At 36.0% G+C, this 17168-nt stretch overlaps 1 protein-coding gene across 2 annotated transcripts in view; it reads left to right on the top strand.

The window, feature by feature from the left end:
• LOC120523745 (kelch-like protein 1) overlaps window positions 1-17168 on the top strand; it is a 422640-nt gene that overhangs the window by 352621 nt on the left and 52851 nt on the right. For both annotated transcript variants that reach the window (XR_005632692.1, XM_039745321.1), the window contains exon 7: window positions 63-287. Coding sequence is in view for 1 of the 2 variants with exons in the window: in XM_039745321.1 (XP_039601255.1) it covers window positions 63-287 (225 nt within the window). In the remaining variant the exon portion in view is untranslated. The remainder of the gene's footprint in view (window positions 1-62; window positions 288-17168) is intronic.

The following is a 17168-nucleotide window of genomic DNA, read 5'->3' as shown; positions in this document are numbered from 1 at the left end:
AGTAAACGAATTTACACCACCTGAAATTGTTTTTAACAGTTTCTGTTTAAATTGATTTCTAGGTTCAAGCACAATAGAGAAGTATGACTTAAGAACAAATACCTGGACTCAGGCTGGAATGATGAATGGAAGGCGATTACAGTTTGGAGTTGCAGTCATTGATGAGAAGCTTTTCGTTATTGGAGGCAGAGATGGCCTGAAGACATTAAACACAGTTGAATGCTACAACCTAAAATCAAACACATGGAACATTGAATCTCCAATGTCAACTCACAGACATGGCCTTGGTAAGTAATTAAAAAAAAAATCATTTCACTTAATTTTCATTGTACCTTCAGAAAATTCAGAGTATCAGGATTAAGTTAAAGTGAAGTTATAAAAAGGCCATGTTAAAGTAATATGTTTTCAGCAGTGTTTTAAAGTGCTGTACTGTAATAGCCCGGTGAATTCCTATTGGCAGGCTATTCCAGATTTTAGGTGCATAGCAGCAGAAGGCCTCCTCACCACTTCTTTTAAGTTTTGCTCTTGGAATTCTAAGCAGACACTCATTTGAGGATCTAAGGTTACGATTTGGAATATAGGGTGTCAGACATTCCGATATATAAGATGGGGCGAGATTATTTAAGGCTTTATAAACCATAAGCAGAATTTTAAAGTCAATCCTGAATGACACAGGTAACCAGTGTAGTGACATCAAAACTGGAGAAATGTGTTCGGATTTTCTTTTCCCAGTTAGGATTCTAGCAGCTGCATTCTGCACTCGTTGCAAGTGATTTATGTCTTTTTTGGGTAGTCCTGAGAGGAGTGCGTTACAGTAATCTAGTCGACTGAAAACAAATGCGTGAACTAATTTCTCAGCATCTTTCATTGATATAAGAGGTCTAACTTTAGCTATGTTTCTTAAGTGAAAAAATGCTGTCCTAGTGATCTGATTAAGATGCGATTTAAAATTCAGAATACAGTCAACAATTACCCCTAAGCTTTTTACCTTCGTCTTGACTTTTAATTCTAATGTATCCAGTTTATTTCTAATAGCCTCTAATAGTCTATGATGTTCACAGTGCTAACATGCATCATCACTAAATGTTCAAAGCATTTCATTGTTATAGAAGTGATTGGGACAAGGTTGTAGTTGTTTAGGATCATGATGGCAGACATCTTTGGAATGAGTATGACTGTAGTGGTTTTAAAACAAAAAGGTACACTAGCCTAGTTCACTAACTTGTTGAAGATATCTGCGCAGACCTCTCCTAGTTGTTTATACACTCTGAGGGCTTGGCCAAGAATTCCATCAGGACCAGCAGCTCTGTGTATGTCCACCCTCACTTATTCTTTCTAGGATTATCTGTAGACTGATGAAACACATGGGCCATAGACAGCTGAAGACCTAGATTATCTGGAACTATCATTGTCATGCTTTGGGGCTCCATGTTGTTAGATTCAAAGTTTCCAGTGGTTGTAAATGGATTTGGTTTTATAAACTGGAATTGTTTGCATGCCTTATCTCATGTTGTGGATCAAAATTATTGGCAAAGTGATCTTTAATCTGTAATCTAATCCTTGGCAAGTTTTAAGCTTCTGTGAATTGATCTTTATTAATAGTTTTAAATATGTCATGACAGGCTCAAATAAGGGAGTGACTCTTGCATTTTATCCAGGGGTTTCTTGTTAGGCAAAGTACTTATACTTTCCATAGTCATGACATCATCAACATACTTGCTAATAAAGCCAATGACTGATGAGTCATGCTCCTCCAAATTGATGTTGGACCACAGCATAGGAACCATTTTCAACATATACCAGTAAGTATTTTTCCAGTTAGTAAAAATATACTCACCATGAAGAAGAAGAAAATATGTTCATCTCTTATGTGTTTAGTTTTGAAGCCTGCTTCTTCCTCTAGAGGGTTGTACATATCCTAGCAGCTACAAGCTTGGAACTCAACCAAAACAGAATTGGCTGTTCGGGGAAATTAGAGGACCAAGAGAATCTCCTTGGAAACATACACAATCTCAAAACATTGGAAAAACAAGATTATGGATTTATCTGGCAGCATGGATCCCCAAGCAAACAACAATAAATACATTATTTTTAAAAGCTGCATGTGATTCTTAATTTGAATGTCAAGCCACTTCCATAGCCTGCAATATATGTACCGTTCCTTTAATAAGTATTCACAATCTTGGAAGTTTCCACATTTTCTTGTTATATAACATTGAATCAGAGAGGATTTAATTTGGCTTATCTGACACTGATCAACAGAAAGCATTCTTTAATGTCAAAGTGAAAACTGATGTCTGCAAATTGGTCTAGATTCATTACAAGTGTAAAGCACAAAATAATCATTACAAGTGTAAAACACAAAATAATTGCTTTTAAATCCTTAACCTAATACAGAGTACTTTTCTGTACAAATGCTCAAAAAAACTGAAACCATAGCTATCTTAATTGTCAGATCATCATAAATAACTTTACCTTTACCTAATAAGACTTCAAATAATATGTATGCGGAAAAAAACAGTGCAAAGTAAGCAAAGAAAAAATTAGAATAATGACTTATAAAATTATAAAAAGTATGGTAGTAAACAAGCACATAGATTTATTTACAGAGGAGCAAGATATAAATAAAAGAAAAGTAAATCAAGGGCATACTGCATTGGGAAACTTGTTAGAAAATTTTAATAGAGATAAGTGGTAGAAAGCTTCAATGGGCCAAAGTGTGTGAAAACATTATACGATAATCTTGTTTGAGATTCCCATTTGAAACGATTTACTGCATGGTTTCTGCCTCTTATGATGACATCCTGCTAATTTTGTAACTGATATTTAAATCTATATATAGTTTTATTTTCATGAAGTATAGGGAAAGTATTGTAATCATCCAAAGATTTGAGGTCGAAATTTTGATGATTCTCGACATTTTAGAGCTCCCATAATTTTGGAATTATGTCTGTGTGTGTCTATGTAAATATGATAACCTGAGTATGCTTTCACTTAGGTCAACCAAATTTTTCATACAAGTATTAGGTACATAACGTAGATTTCTTTCAACTTTTGGGCTATTTCCGTTAACAGGAAGTGGTACTTTACCTTTTACTCATGCAGGTGCAGAGTCCGATTTATTCAACTTTACTTTTATAAAAAGTGTTCAATACATTATTAATTTTATTTGATTTGTTGTTGATGGTTCTTTAATGTACATAATATAAAAATATAAGCATTGTCTTGCGGTTTACTCCTTAAATATCAATTTGAGAAAGTTTAGGGGAGACCACTCCCAATTTTTGACCTGGACACTTTTATGGACAATGCAGTAGAAGAGTCATTTCTGTTTTCATTTAAATTATATATCCATAAATTGATTTCTTCATTCGACTCAGTTTAATAAAATATCTCATCAAACTAGAGCATGCCCTGGTAACACTAGATACAAGGTAGGAGCTAACCTAATTAAGAATGCCAGTTATATTCTGACATATGCACAATTGCCCAATATTCAGGGACACTGCACCTCTATAAATGTTATAGAGAGTTCTAGTAGTTTGGCTTGTACATCTGTATTCTTTATAGCAGAAAGCAGTGCCCTTTTCAAGGTCTTTTGTAGGACAAAGTTAACACTCTAACGTCTTCTGCATGTGAATTCCTACCACTCAAGAATAAATGTGCAGCTATCGAGTTGCCTTGCACCCCTGTAGTCATGTAGAGAAATAAAGGGTTATGACTCCTGTCTCCTTTTTTCCTTGCAACAAGTCATAACCTAATTCATATGCTGACTCCTTCTCTCTCAGATTATTAATATAATTTAACACAATAAAGAGAACAAACTTTTCAAAAGATTTTTTCAGGTGAGGAAGAAATGTCTTTGAAGATATGTTAGCTAGTTAGTTAAAGTGAGGAAGTCAAACGTTTCAAGGCAAAGTTTTTTATACTAGGTAATCATGTCACTGCAGAGTGGAGACGTGCTATTTATTGACTACCACATTCAAGTAGGAAGTTCATTGTAGACATAATAATATGACTCTAAAAACACTATAATTTCACTAGTGTGATTTACATGCTAAGGAAAGGGCACTGAGTTTATTTGTAATCAAATAAAGAAAGATTGTTAGTGTTTGTAATGTTCATCTTTTGGCATTTTACTGACAGGTCATTATCTAGCTGTGCTATTAAATGGCTGACTACTTCTCAACCTGTGTATTATCAGCTTAATCAAGAAAACTTTAAAAAAACAGCATGTTTGTCACTTCTGAGGTGACACTATTGTGTGTCTAAAAGTTTGAAATAAATTCCTCTTGCAGACTTTCTTCAAGTTCAAGAACTAATTAACTCAGCAGCTAATGTAAGTTTTCATGTCTCAGAATTGTGTGCTGAAAAGGTAGACTAAATTAAGAAAGTGTATCACATTTGACTGGAAAGGCTTAAGAATTTAAGAGAAATTTAAGAAATCATGGATATTCTACCTACAGTATACATTCTGTGGAATTAGAAATTCACAAAAATCCAGTTGTTCATCTTTTAATTTTTAATTTGCATAATCCAAGTCTGGGTCAATGGAGCCAGGATTGGTTACAAACTAGAAATGAAATCTGAGATTCAAACCTAAGATCGTGGAGCCAACTAGTCACTGTACCACAATAACCTAGAAAATATGTTGCAAAAATAATAGAAATGTCATCTTGGCAGCCCACTTTCCCAGTTGTAATAAATCAGAACACAATGATAACACTACATGGATGACTTAATACTGAAGACATAGCTATAATCTACAGCATCTTTTGTTAATTGGAGTGCAGATGCAGAAGTTCAAGAAACGATCCTCTTCTGCAACGCTGCATGTTGTACTATTTATTCACTCATTTATGTTAATTAATAGTACAATTTCAAAAATATTGTCTCTTTCTGTAGTTGTGATGATGGATCTAATCTGGGTTTTAGCTGTTTTAATTTCTCATCCAGTGCACAAAATCGTCTCAGTCTTCTGAGAAGAGCATGAATAAACCATTGAACATCAATGGGGACGTGGTAGATAGATTTCACATAGCAGCAGATAGAAAGGGAAAACGTGAGACAGTTATTTGATGAAATACAACTACAAGAAATATGGCACAAAATGGTATTGGGCACCAGATAGAATCTTACCCTGGATAAGACGTTTTGGATGCTAGATGTCGTCGCTATTTCCCCTTTAAACCCAACAGACAGACGCTCAGGACACAGGGTAAAAGCACAAAGAAGTATTTTAATTCTTCTTCTTCTTATAAACAGTGCCCTAAGCACCACAGCCACAATAATACAGGCAAGAAACGCAATAAACACAATTCTCTCTTTCTCTGTTTTCTACTCCACACCTCACAGCAAGCTTTGTCCACCTCCACCCGGCTCTGGCTCTCTTGCTGGCTTTTCAGCAGTCCTTTATATAGTTCTTGACCCAGAAGTGTTTCTGCTCTTCCATCCATGTGACTTTCCAGCACTTCCGGGTCAGACGGAGAATTAAAGTTCTTTAATCAGCCCGGAAGCACTTTGGGGCTTCCATCGTCGTGACTTCCCAGTACTTCTGGGCTATAAGGGAAGCATGACTCCCCAGGTCCTTTCACAGCACCCCCTGGCATCACCCACAGAACCCAACAGTGCTGAGAAACCGAAGTCCAAGTCCCAGGATGCCCTTGGGGAATCCAGTGCATCGTCACACTACAAGCAAACTGCCATCTAGCGTTTTGGGGGATGCATTGTCCACAAGTAGCTGCCTTCCCCCATCCTTCCATCTCAGGGGCATCCCAGCTGGGTTGAGCTGCTGGCCGTCTCTTACAATGTCTTCCCATCATTGTGCCTACTTGTGCACCTATCCAGACTCGCACTCACATAGGCCTGATTTGAACTGGTCAGTTAACTAAATGTATACAGTATGTCTTTAAGTATATGGGAGGAAAACCAAAATATTCACTCAGGTACACTGCATAGATGATGAAGAGAGAGGTATAAGGATTGCCCTTTTTACATAAAACATAATTTATATGGACTTATTCCATATTTAATATTAGCTGTAAATACAAAGGAAACCAAAAATAGGATCCAATAGGAATGTTAAGGCTAAAAAATGACTTGTCATTCCTGTTGCAATTTAAAAATCATTTGTCATGTTGAAGCAATAAAGTAGTTAAAAGGAATGACATTGTGACACCTGATATTTGAACGCAGTTAACAGTATAATTTGGTGTTTTAATAATAAAAAAGTAAAACTTGCAAATTAAAAATAAAGCCACTGCCCTTTCTCATTGTGAAACTGACAAAGGTTGCCACTAATAAGCTATTATTTTCAAAGTGAATGGAAATATCATCATAAATCACTTGAAATTAGCAGTCATCTTTCCAGAACAAATTATTGAAAAACACATAAAATGTAATGATTTTAGTGCTAACAGTGTACGAAATAAAAAAATAATCTAAGTGACAAGAATTTATACTATTCATAAAATATATTCCTTATTTGTTTTATGGCCTCTTTGCAAGCCTGAGAGATGGTGATGTTTCAGCGCTGATGCTGTTGTTGAATTAAAAAGCCAAGTCCTTATGGGAGCTTGCAGCCTACCTTCTTTCTGTTTAAGAAAGCAGATTTCTGTCTACCATGTGTGCTACTTCACTTCTGCCACCTGTCAGCCTCCAACAAGTCCTTCAGGGTTTTTCTTTAACTTTACTGTCCTCTGAGGTTTCACTTCTGTCATGAGACAAGGCATCGGTCTGGCAACGGTTATAGAAAAGGAGAGGGAGATGGAGGGAACCTCAATCATGCAGTTAAGAATACTGAAACCTTAATGTCACATTTTAAAATTCTAAACAGAATCTATGATATATTTTTACCAAAATAAATACACAAACATTGATATAAAAACACACCTTGTTTACCCTTAGGAAGAAGAAAGATTTGCCAGTTTATAATCACACACTTAATCATATCATTCAACGTCACCTGTGTGTGTAAAATATAACTAATTTAACTTTGACAAGTTTTACTGTCATTTGGGCAACAAATACGTTTTTGAAAAGAGTTTAAACAAAAAGCTAAGACATGCAAATATGTTTAACAAAGGAATAACTAAGGGACAAAAAAAGCACAACAACTGTTCTTGCATTCAGGTCTCAGCAAGTCATTAGTGTCTAAATTATTACATACTCCTGTACAGAAGCTATTTGGGTCCATGAGAAAGTTTTAATGGGCCATGAAGAGCTGTGTTAAGAATATAGTGTTAATAATGTAGCCCACGATACTCTTTGGCATAGATAGCCAAAGAGATATGTTGCCATGGATGATTAGATCCATCCATAGATTAGGGGGGAAGAAGAAGATCCAGCCTCTCAGCTCACAGGCATGGAGTTAAAAGTTTTCAATGCCAGACCATCAAACTAGATTATTGCAGCATTGCCTTAACTTCAAAAGCATAACTTGGCCCCTGTGGGCCACAACCAACTTCCAACCATTTAAGCTACTGAGTATAAAAGTACGGGACTCGTGTGTCAGATGTGTCACATTCCACCATGAAAGCTTATCACTAAACCAATATAAGACTGGTACTCTAGTTGGAACAATGATGGACTTGTAATCTACAGTAGCTCAAGACAGATTATAGTGTTAGATCCTATGGCAATAGAGTATCCGTATATAACAAGGCTACTTATTATGTGACACAGGCTGTATTTGTAGAAAAAAACAAGGATTGACAGTGGGGCCTGTATGTGCACCACATGAGTAACTAGATGGTCTTTATTTTAATAGTCTTCTACATGGGCTATTAATGTAGGCAAAGATGGTTTGAAGTGAGGTCACAGGTAAATATCAAACAAGGGCATGCAACATGTAATGTACAACTGAGGTTTTCTTTTCTGGTTCAGTGTCATGTAGTATAGATTTTTGTGTTATTAATGAACACTCTTTGCCTTTTCGTTCTTTTTCTTTAGCCACAGTTCAGTATTTATTTCATCACATCAAGCTATAGTTCAATTTCATAATGTGACATGGGACTAAAAAACTTATTGCTTTTCCTTGGCTTACTCTTTTTATTTGAACTCCTTCTGCCATTCTGTGTATTATTTTAGATTTATAGGCAGAATTTTAATTATTTTTGCAGTTTTTTTTAAGGTTATATCTTATCCTCCTCAACTGAATTGCTGTTGTACCTTTGGCTCCTTTTACTTATTATCTGGGCACATAATCTGTAACAACAGAGGAAAATATATTCCTGGTTATCTTTTGTGCTTTTTTGTATATGTCTCAGGAGCCTGGAATTTGAACAGTGGAGGATAAAATAGGGATATAGAGTCGGGTACAGTAAATCTGAGCACGCCATCCTTATATGCTGTAAAGTGAAGGTGGCAGAGTCAGCAATTTATCTCTGATTCATTCAGGAAAACACGTCACTCAGACTTTTGCACATTTATTTTAAATCAATGGAAATGACAGCATATTATTAGCATTTCCAATTATAGATAAAGGAAGAAATAACTATACCTTTAGCAGAAGTCTCAAACAGACACGGAGCGCTCTAAAGGATGTTTAAAAATGAAAAGTATCGATCTTTAGTTTTCACTGACGGCAATACAGAGCCAGTAAGAAAAAGCATCCCACTCCAATATTGTTATATAAATAATTCAATAAGTAAAACCTTAGAAAAAGCAATTAAGTGAAATATTATTTTCTTTTTTCTTCATAGTAACAGTTCCCTGAAGGCAAGTCTGATAATTAAAGCAAAGTTGGCCTTACTTGGCACAATATTCCCTTCTAGGTTTTTGTATAAATATAAAATTGCATTATTTGTCATAAATATTTTTGATTATTTAAAACGATTAAAAAGCAAAAAAAAAAAAAAGAAACTTTTTGATGGGGTGGTACAAAAATAAAATACATTTGTCTCAGCTTAACTCTGCATCACACTTACCAATGTTAACTTATTTAGGATTGACAGCAGTTAGTAATAGTATATTCCAAAAGCATTTACATTAAGGTTTACAAGACGTTTTCCATATATAAAAATAAATAAAAAATGATTTAAACATAAAAACCTCATGTTACCTTTTATGCAGAGGCAGTGTGGCACAATGGCACAGTGGTTAGTGCTGCTGCCTTACAAATCCAGCATCCTTCATTCAAATCCTGTGGCAGGCAGCTGTCTATATAGGTTTTCCTCTGGTTGTTCCAGGTTTCCTCCCATATGCTAAACATATTTGTTACATTAACAGCTAAATCTTAACTGATTTTTCCTACACTAGCCCAGCACAATCAGACAAACACCAACCATCCTTAAACTCCACATATAATTCAGTGTTTGTATGCATCATATTGTATATTGATTTGTAAATGAACTAACATGGTATACTCACTAACAAAAAAAAGAACGCATAGGCTATACAGATGCTGCACTGTGCAGTCCCCATCTCTGAGTTGTGTTTAAGTCCCAATTAAAATTCTAGTCATTGCTATCTAGCTAATGCAGACTCCACATTGTTGAAGGTTTATAAATTAAGCATGAAACAGTTTAGATGTTTTTTCTAAATTAAACTTGAGAAGAAAAGTCTTTTAACTTATCATGTCTTTTTGTTTAACAAGGCATGTTAACATGCTCCTAAACTTTCAACTTGCCTTTCACTGTTGTGGTCACTTATTATTAAATCACTTCTATTCATTTTATTGTTCTAATGAACTATCTTGACTCAGATGCTATCTTAAGTAGTAAGGACAAACAGGTCTGCTGAGCTGACCACATCTAAACTCTGACTGTGCTGCAGTCATTTTAATAGTGAATAACTGTTTTTCCCCTTATTTTGTTGCACCTTGATGGTGTCATTTAATTTCCTTTTCCCCTAGTTTTTAGTCTTGCTGCCATTCCATCTTTAAATAAATTTTCTCTATCTCATCTCTCATCTGTGTCTTGAACTTCTCACTTCTTTGCTTTGGTTAGGCTTTTGTTGGGGGGACCGACCCAGGGGATAGTTGGATCATGTGACTGGAGAGGTGCACTGAGGTTGTAGAGGTTGTCCGATCACATCATATCTAATCTCACTCTCTCTCTCTCCGCTGGTCTCACAGTTTGTGACACCTGGAAAAATTCATCACAGGACTACCTGAAAAAGTTACACACGAGTAGGACTGTGCAGTATACTGGTACTGAAAAGGTACCAAAAATCCTACATGGTGCCAACAATTCAGAATTTTTGGTAGCAGTAGTAAATATCAGCTTTCCTTTAAATCCTGAGGTCTGAAAAACTGGTATCAATACCGATATCAAAATTGGATACAGCAGTGCACGACAGCATTTTTTTTTTAGCTGCATTTTTATCACTCTTTAATTTAATATTGTTTTTTATCAGTTTGCTGCTGCTGGAGTATGTGACTTTCCCCTTGGGATTAATAAAGTATCTATCTATCTATCTATCTATCTATCTATCTATCTATCTATCTATCTATCTATCTATCTATCTATCTATCTATATTAATTCAATTTTGTATTCTAAGGGAAATAACACAAAATATTGATTTGTTTTAAATATGCAATACATTCTTGTTACTTTTTATTGTATTAATGATTATTTGTGTTTATCCTATTGTTTTATAGTTTAATAGAGCAAATAAACACTTACTGCCCAGATAACAAGCTTTGAAAATAATGTTCTTGGCAAGCCTAAGACATTTCCAGAGAATAATAGTTAAACTTTTTTTATTTATTATACTGTACTTAATACATACTGTATTTTTTACCTGGGCTGCTTAAATATCAGGCACATTTTACTTAAAAAGAGAAAAAGACTTTTTTTTTTTCCTGGATAGCACTCCATAATATTAGGTTACAGTTTGTTAGGTTAGGTAGCTTTTATTATCCCAGAAGGAAATTTGTTTGCAGCAGAAATGTACAAATCATAAGGCATGTTCACACACATATAAGAAAAATAAGCCAAGACAAAATACAGTAACTGGCAACCAGTGTTATCATCAGTACACACATTCAAGATAAGTGCAAAGAAGAATAATTACCTTAAACGGTACAAAAAATGATAATTCAGAAGGAACAGAATTCAAAAAGCTTATGGCTCTATGAATAAAAGAGTTCTTAACTCTGTTGCTCTTTACCTTCAGGAGCTTAAATCTGCAGCCTGATGTCAACAACAGAAATTTAGGAAGGAGTGGCTGTTGTCTGACAGAATTGAGTTGGCTTTCTTTCTAACCAGTTTGTAATACAGCTCAGTGACAGAAGTCTGCTGCCAGCAATAATTTTACTGCTAATTTTAACAGTGTTGCTTAGTTTATATTCTCAATGCTGATATTGCCAAAAAAGCAAATGTAATTTTTCAATAAAGAAGTGTAATTATGGTTATGTCGACTCAAAAACAATTGAGTTTCATAGAAATAATAGCCTTGTTTGACCCATCATACATATTTCTTCAGTGTTAAGATCAAAGTATACCCTGTTATCAATGATTGTCCCCAGATATTTTAGTGCTCCACCATGTCCAATGCCATCCTTTCCCCCCACCCCCTTTAATTAAAGAGATATTTAGTTGTAAAAAGGTACAATCATACCATTGAACAAACTCATCAACAGCAGGTCCATGGTTGTCCTCCTTATCTTGTAGAAGATTCACAATGACATATCATCTGTAAATTTTAGTATAAATCTGTCCTTGTGTGAACTGCAGTCCTTTGTATTTAAAATAAACAGAAGGCAAGTTAGACTGCAGCCTTGAGGTGCTTCCATGGATAAGTTAAGGCTATCAGAGAAACAGCCATTAACACTCAGTCTTTTTGTGCTGTTAGTTTCAATAGTCCACAAATCACCCCACCAAGTTAGGGTCCAAACAGAATTTATCAATCAGCTTGTTGATGTAGTAAAGGCTGACGAGAAATCTATAAACAGCAATTTTGTGTGTTTTTTGGTCCTTCCAAGTACTCATACAGTTAATTCAGAAGTGTTGTTGGGGCCTTCCTCTTTGTTCTGAATGCAAATTGGTGAGGGTCCAGATAGGCCTGGGTGTTGTTTAATAGTTACCTGTTTGTTTACTTCTCAAAGTTAAACCACCAGTCTGAAGTCACTAAATAATTTTGGGTGTTTAGTTTTTTGGGCGGCACGGTGGCGCAGTGGTAGCACTGCTGCCTCGCAGTTAGGAGACCTGGGTTCGCTTCCTGGGTCCTCCCTGCGTGGAGTTTGCATGTTCTCCCCGTGTCTGCGTGGGTTTCCTCCGGGCGCTCCGGTTTCCTCCCACGGTCCAAAGACATGCAGGTTAGGTGGATTGGTGATTCTAAATTGGCCCTAGTGTGTGCTTGGTGTGTGGGTGTGTTTGTGTGTGTCCTGCGGTGGGTTGGCACCCTGCCCAGGATTGGTTCCTGCCTTGTGCCCTGTGTTGGCTGGGATTGGCTCCAGCAGACCCCCGTGACCCTGTGTTTGGATTCAGCGGGTTGGATGATGGATGGATGGATGTTTAGTTTTTGCTAATAGAATAACATTTTCCTGTTTCCATAGTCTGGGCACCTGCTGGTGTGTATGTGTGTGTGTTTTGTATACACATTCTTTTTTAAAGCAATACTTAATTTTTTATTACCTTTACTTTATTGAATCAATTTTTTACTTAGTATTTACTGGCTTGATGCTGTAAGTTTCCAATTATGAGGATATCTATGCTAGCAGAACAAATCAGTTCTGTTAAGGTACTCCAAGAACATGACATTTATTCTTTTGCCTCCATCACAGCTGCATTATTATATGTTGTTTATTAAATTATATCAAACTTGCTAATTTTTGTTTAATGTGAATTCATAATTTTAGAGGTACTTTAAACAGTATATTCATGCTTTGTCAAAACCATATTTTCCATATTTAGTATGAACATACGTTTTGCCTATTTTTTCTTACAATAGACTATACGCTGCATTTTTGGCCTCTTTGCTTCCTTTATTAAATACATACACTGACAACCAAAAATATTATGACCTATCCCATATGAAGAAAATAATGCTGATCATCTTGTAACAATGACAAATGTCAAAGACAAGGATTTATTAGAGGATAAGATGGCGTTAGGTACTCATATTTGATGCAACAGATATAGGCATGTGTACCTGAGAAACTATAATGGCCAAATTGTTAATGCCAGACAACTGAATCAGAACATTTCTGTAATGGCAAGGCTTGTGGGGTGTTCACGATCAGCCATGGTGAACACCAATAGGGTGTTGCACCAATGGGATGTTGGATGGCCAAACACCAATGGGGTGTTGGATGGCTAAGACTCATCAATGCGAAAGGTAAACAAAGACTATCTAGTATGAACCAACAGAAGGGATACTGTGGCACAAATCTCAGATTATTTTAATGATGGTTGCAGTAGTCATGTGTCACAACACACAGTGCTTCAAATTATGCTGTGTATCAGAATCCAAAGCCACAGTTCAGTCAGAGTGTCCATTCTACCTTCTGTTCACTATCGAAACTGTTTACATTGGGCAAGCAAGCATCAAAACTGAACCTTCGATCAACTGAAGATAGTCACTTGATCCAATGACTCCCAACTTCTGTTGATCACATGGTGCATGTGCATCATTTACATTGAGAAGAGATTTTACCAGGATGTACTGTGGGAAGACGACAAGCTGGTGGAGTGAGTGCAATACTTTGGGCAATGTTCTGTTTAGAAATGTTTGGTTTGAGCATTCATGCAAATGTACATTTGATAATCCACCTATCTAAACATTGCTAACCAGGTACACCCCTTCATGGCAATGAAAGTGACGTATTTCAGCATGATAATGCTCATCCCATCCTGCACGAATTGTTCAGGAATGGTTTGAGAAACATGATGAAGAATTCAAGGTGTTGCTGTGTCCTCCAAATTCCCCAGATCTCAGTACAATCAAGTATCTATGGTATGTGTTAGAACAAGAAGTCTAATTTGACATGGCTTCAGCTGACAACTTAGAGAAGCTAGAGGATATGCTGCTTACAATACATTCTAGAGCCAGCACCTCATTGATTTCATCTTTAATGCACTTTCTCTAACTACAGTGGTGTTTATCAATATGCAATTCACAGTTCAGCTGGAAGAAGTCTACTGGATCAACATTGCCTTCAGGTGTTAGCATACTGTTCTCTGATCTTTTCAAGACTAAAAAAATTCAGTTCCCTTAGCATAGCAGGGTAGAACACACTGATTAGCCCAGACATGCCATACATACATTCACTCTTCTCTACAGAGCTTCTTGTGCATATATCTCATTTATTTAAAGCGTTGCTTGAAATCTTCTTCCAAAGGCAAGCATTACATAATCTGAACATATTATCCCTTTGATTTGTATGACCTAACATTTTATTAACCTTTTTTGCCCAGAGAATTGGAATGCAGTGTCATTATAAATCATTTTCAAGTTTGCTTCTTAGGGCAACATATCTTGTATTTGTTTTTACTTCAAGGGCTTATAAGGTGTATGTTAGCCTACATACTGTATATCATTAGTGAATGTTTTTTAGCTTTTGTTTTCTCTCACCTCTGTTTTGTTTAAAATGAAATATGGAAACATTTTTAGCAAGAAAGTTAAAATAATGCTAAAAGGTGAATTTCTACATTGAATTGTCAAGCATCTCAGTTGCATGTGACTTGCAGATGTCAAAGTGTGTCTTGCAATCTATAGGTGGTTAGTTATACCAGCAACTTTCTCTAATGTGTCTGATACTTTTCAGATTTCTTAATGATTATCAGCAAAAGAATATTGCAATTATAATAATCATAATAATTAATTTATAGAAAAATAATATTTTACAATTCATAATTAATAGAAAATTAATTTAATCATACCAAGGCACAATGAAATTGCACAAAACAGGTATAACACAACATCCTATAAACATCATATTCAGCATTGCATGTTTCACAGCTCCTAAAATAGGTGCAGATGGTACCACCATGTATGGCACATAGAAGCTGTTTCAATGTGTGGTAAGCTAATTTTGTATATTAGTTTTTTCTCTTTCTATAGCAGTTACTGATTTGTCCCGGTCAAGTTAATTTTAAGCCCTCAACAACAGAACTGGATTAAGTAACTTATTTAAACTAGAAGAAAATGTAAAGGAGGGCCCAGTATACAGACCAACAGCTTGGAAATAGTAGTGCCTCACAGATGAGAAACAGCCTTAGGTAATTGACACAAGCCCTCCACCAACATTGGTGTAAAACTCAAATATAAAAAATGGTGCCCAGGAAATAATTACTCCTTGGCCACAAGTAGAAAATGGTTGTAAAAATTAAAAGCTTCCAAAACAAGTTTGTGGAAAGCACAGTATCTTCTGCTATTGGATTTTTTTATGGATTGGCTTAGGGAGAACTGAGTTGAGAAGGCAGCGGGAGTCGGGAGGTTTGTGTGATAGATTCCCCAATGTGATCATCCTGGCCTTTGGGGGGAAGCCAAATCTCGGTCTGGAGGGAGCGGAACCGAAGCCAGGGATCAGGAAGCCAGGGGAGCCGCCAGGTAAAAGAAGGCACCAGGCTTTGTTTTTAAAAAGACTGCTTCCAGCCATTGTTTTAACCTCATTGTTTTTAAAAGAGTTTTTTTTCTATTGGATTTTAACCTCCACTTCACAACTGTTTTATTGGATTATTTATTTAAGGAATTAATGCACTGTACTATTTATTTGGACACTTTGTTTTTGTTTGTTGATTTTAAATAAAAGCACTTTTTGCACCATCCCCTTGCTTCATTTTTTGTGCCTCACTGCCTAGCTAATCGGTGACATTACCAACGGTGTCGGGTTCAAGGGCTCACATAAGCCAGACATGAGCGTGAAGCGAACTTGAATCGACACACCCTGGCTCATGTAAATTGTTGTTTTATGTTATTTTTACATACTCTGTATATTCTAGAAATTATTAAGTGTTTTGTTATAATGTGCTAAAAATTAGCTTATTTGTTGTGTTTATTATATGCTTAGTTATGTTCCCTGTCCACTTAAAATAGAGTTTTGCTGCAGGGCTTAATATGACGTACTGCTGGAGGACCACACTCTGCATATTTAATCTAGGCAGAGGATCAGGCCTCTAGATTATTTTATTGCATTATGTCATGTTTTCTTCAAAAATAAAATAGTGAAATTGGGTGCAGGCCTCAACATATCCAAAAAACAGACCAGTTTTCAACAGGTCTGGAGCCAAAAGTAGGGTGGCATTACCCAAATTTGACAATGCAGAGTTCAATTAAAGGCCTGTGGCTTTCTTACCTAACAAATAATGGTCTAGATTCAGATATTAACATAAGATACAGAGTAAGATCTAACAAAACATAAACATTACACAAAGAACAAAACTTGAGCCAGGTATAAATCCCTTGGCTAAACTATAATACTTCTTTCAGCCAAAAGACAGACAAACATGGGGTTGGGTGCTTTCATGTGAGAGGTAGAAAAAGAAGGCAGAAGAAGGAGAAAGGGGAGGAAGAGAGAGAGATAGTGAAAGAAAGAAAAGTAGAAAGCAGATCAGCCACACTACAAGAGAAATAAAGTATTCTTTTGTTTGTTGTTATGCCTGATGTAAGTGGTGAGCCAAGCAGACAGAATTTTAATAAACGGAACACTAGGAAATGATGGTACTGTATTTCTTTCAGACTTTAAAGAGAGCAACATTAAGAAATAATTAACATTTAGTATTAAAAAGACCATCATAATACCAAATATCAACCTATTACATTGAAGGCAACATTGTAGTTATTAAATCAGAAACTCCATATCCTTACATCTTTTTCCTAAATTATTTATGAATGAAGGAGTGCTTTTTATTTAAAATCTGAAGATCTGGACCTATAGCAATGTGCATCCTAACCATAAAGGGTGGCAACATGATGATGTCATTTAACATGACCACAATGGCCTCCATTACTATAAGCCAATTCCTAAATATTGCAAAATGCCTTCAACCAAGAAAACAAAATGATGAGCAACAAAATAAATTCAGAACAATAATAATTTTATTTCAAAATGTTACTAAATAAACATCAATCCATCCATTATCCAACCCGCTATATCCTAACAACAGTGTCATGGGGGTCTGCTGGAGCCAATATTAGCCAACACAGGGTGTAAGGCAGGAAACCAACTCCAGGCAGGGCTCCAGCCCACCGCAGTGCACACACACCCACACACCAAGCACAC

The sequence above is a fragment of the Polypterus senegalus genome, chromosome 2, assembly GCF_016835505.1.
Source record: "Polypterus senegalus isolate Bchr_013 chromosome 2, ASM1683550v1, whole genome shotgun sequence".
NCBI lineage: Eukaryota > Metazoa > Chordata > Cladistia > Polypteriformes > Polypteridae > Polypterus > Polypterus senegalus.
This window is presented reverse-complemented; position numbering and strand designations above follow the sequence as displayed.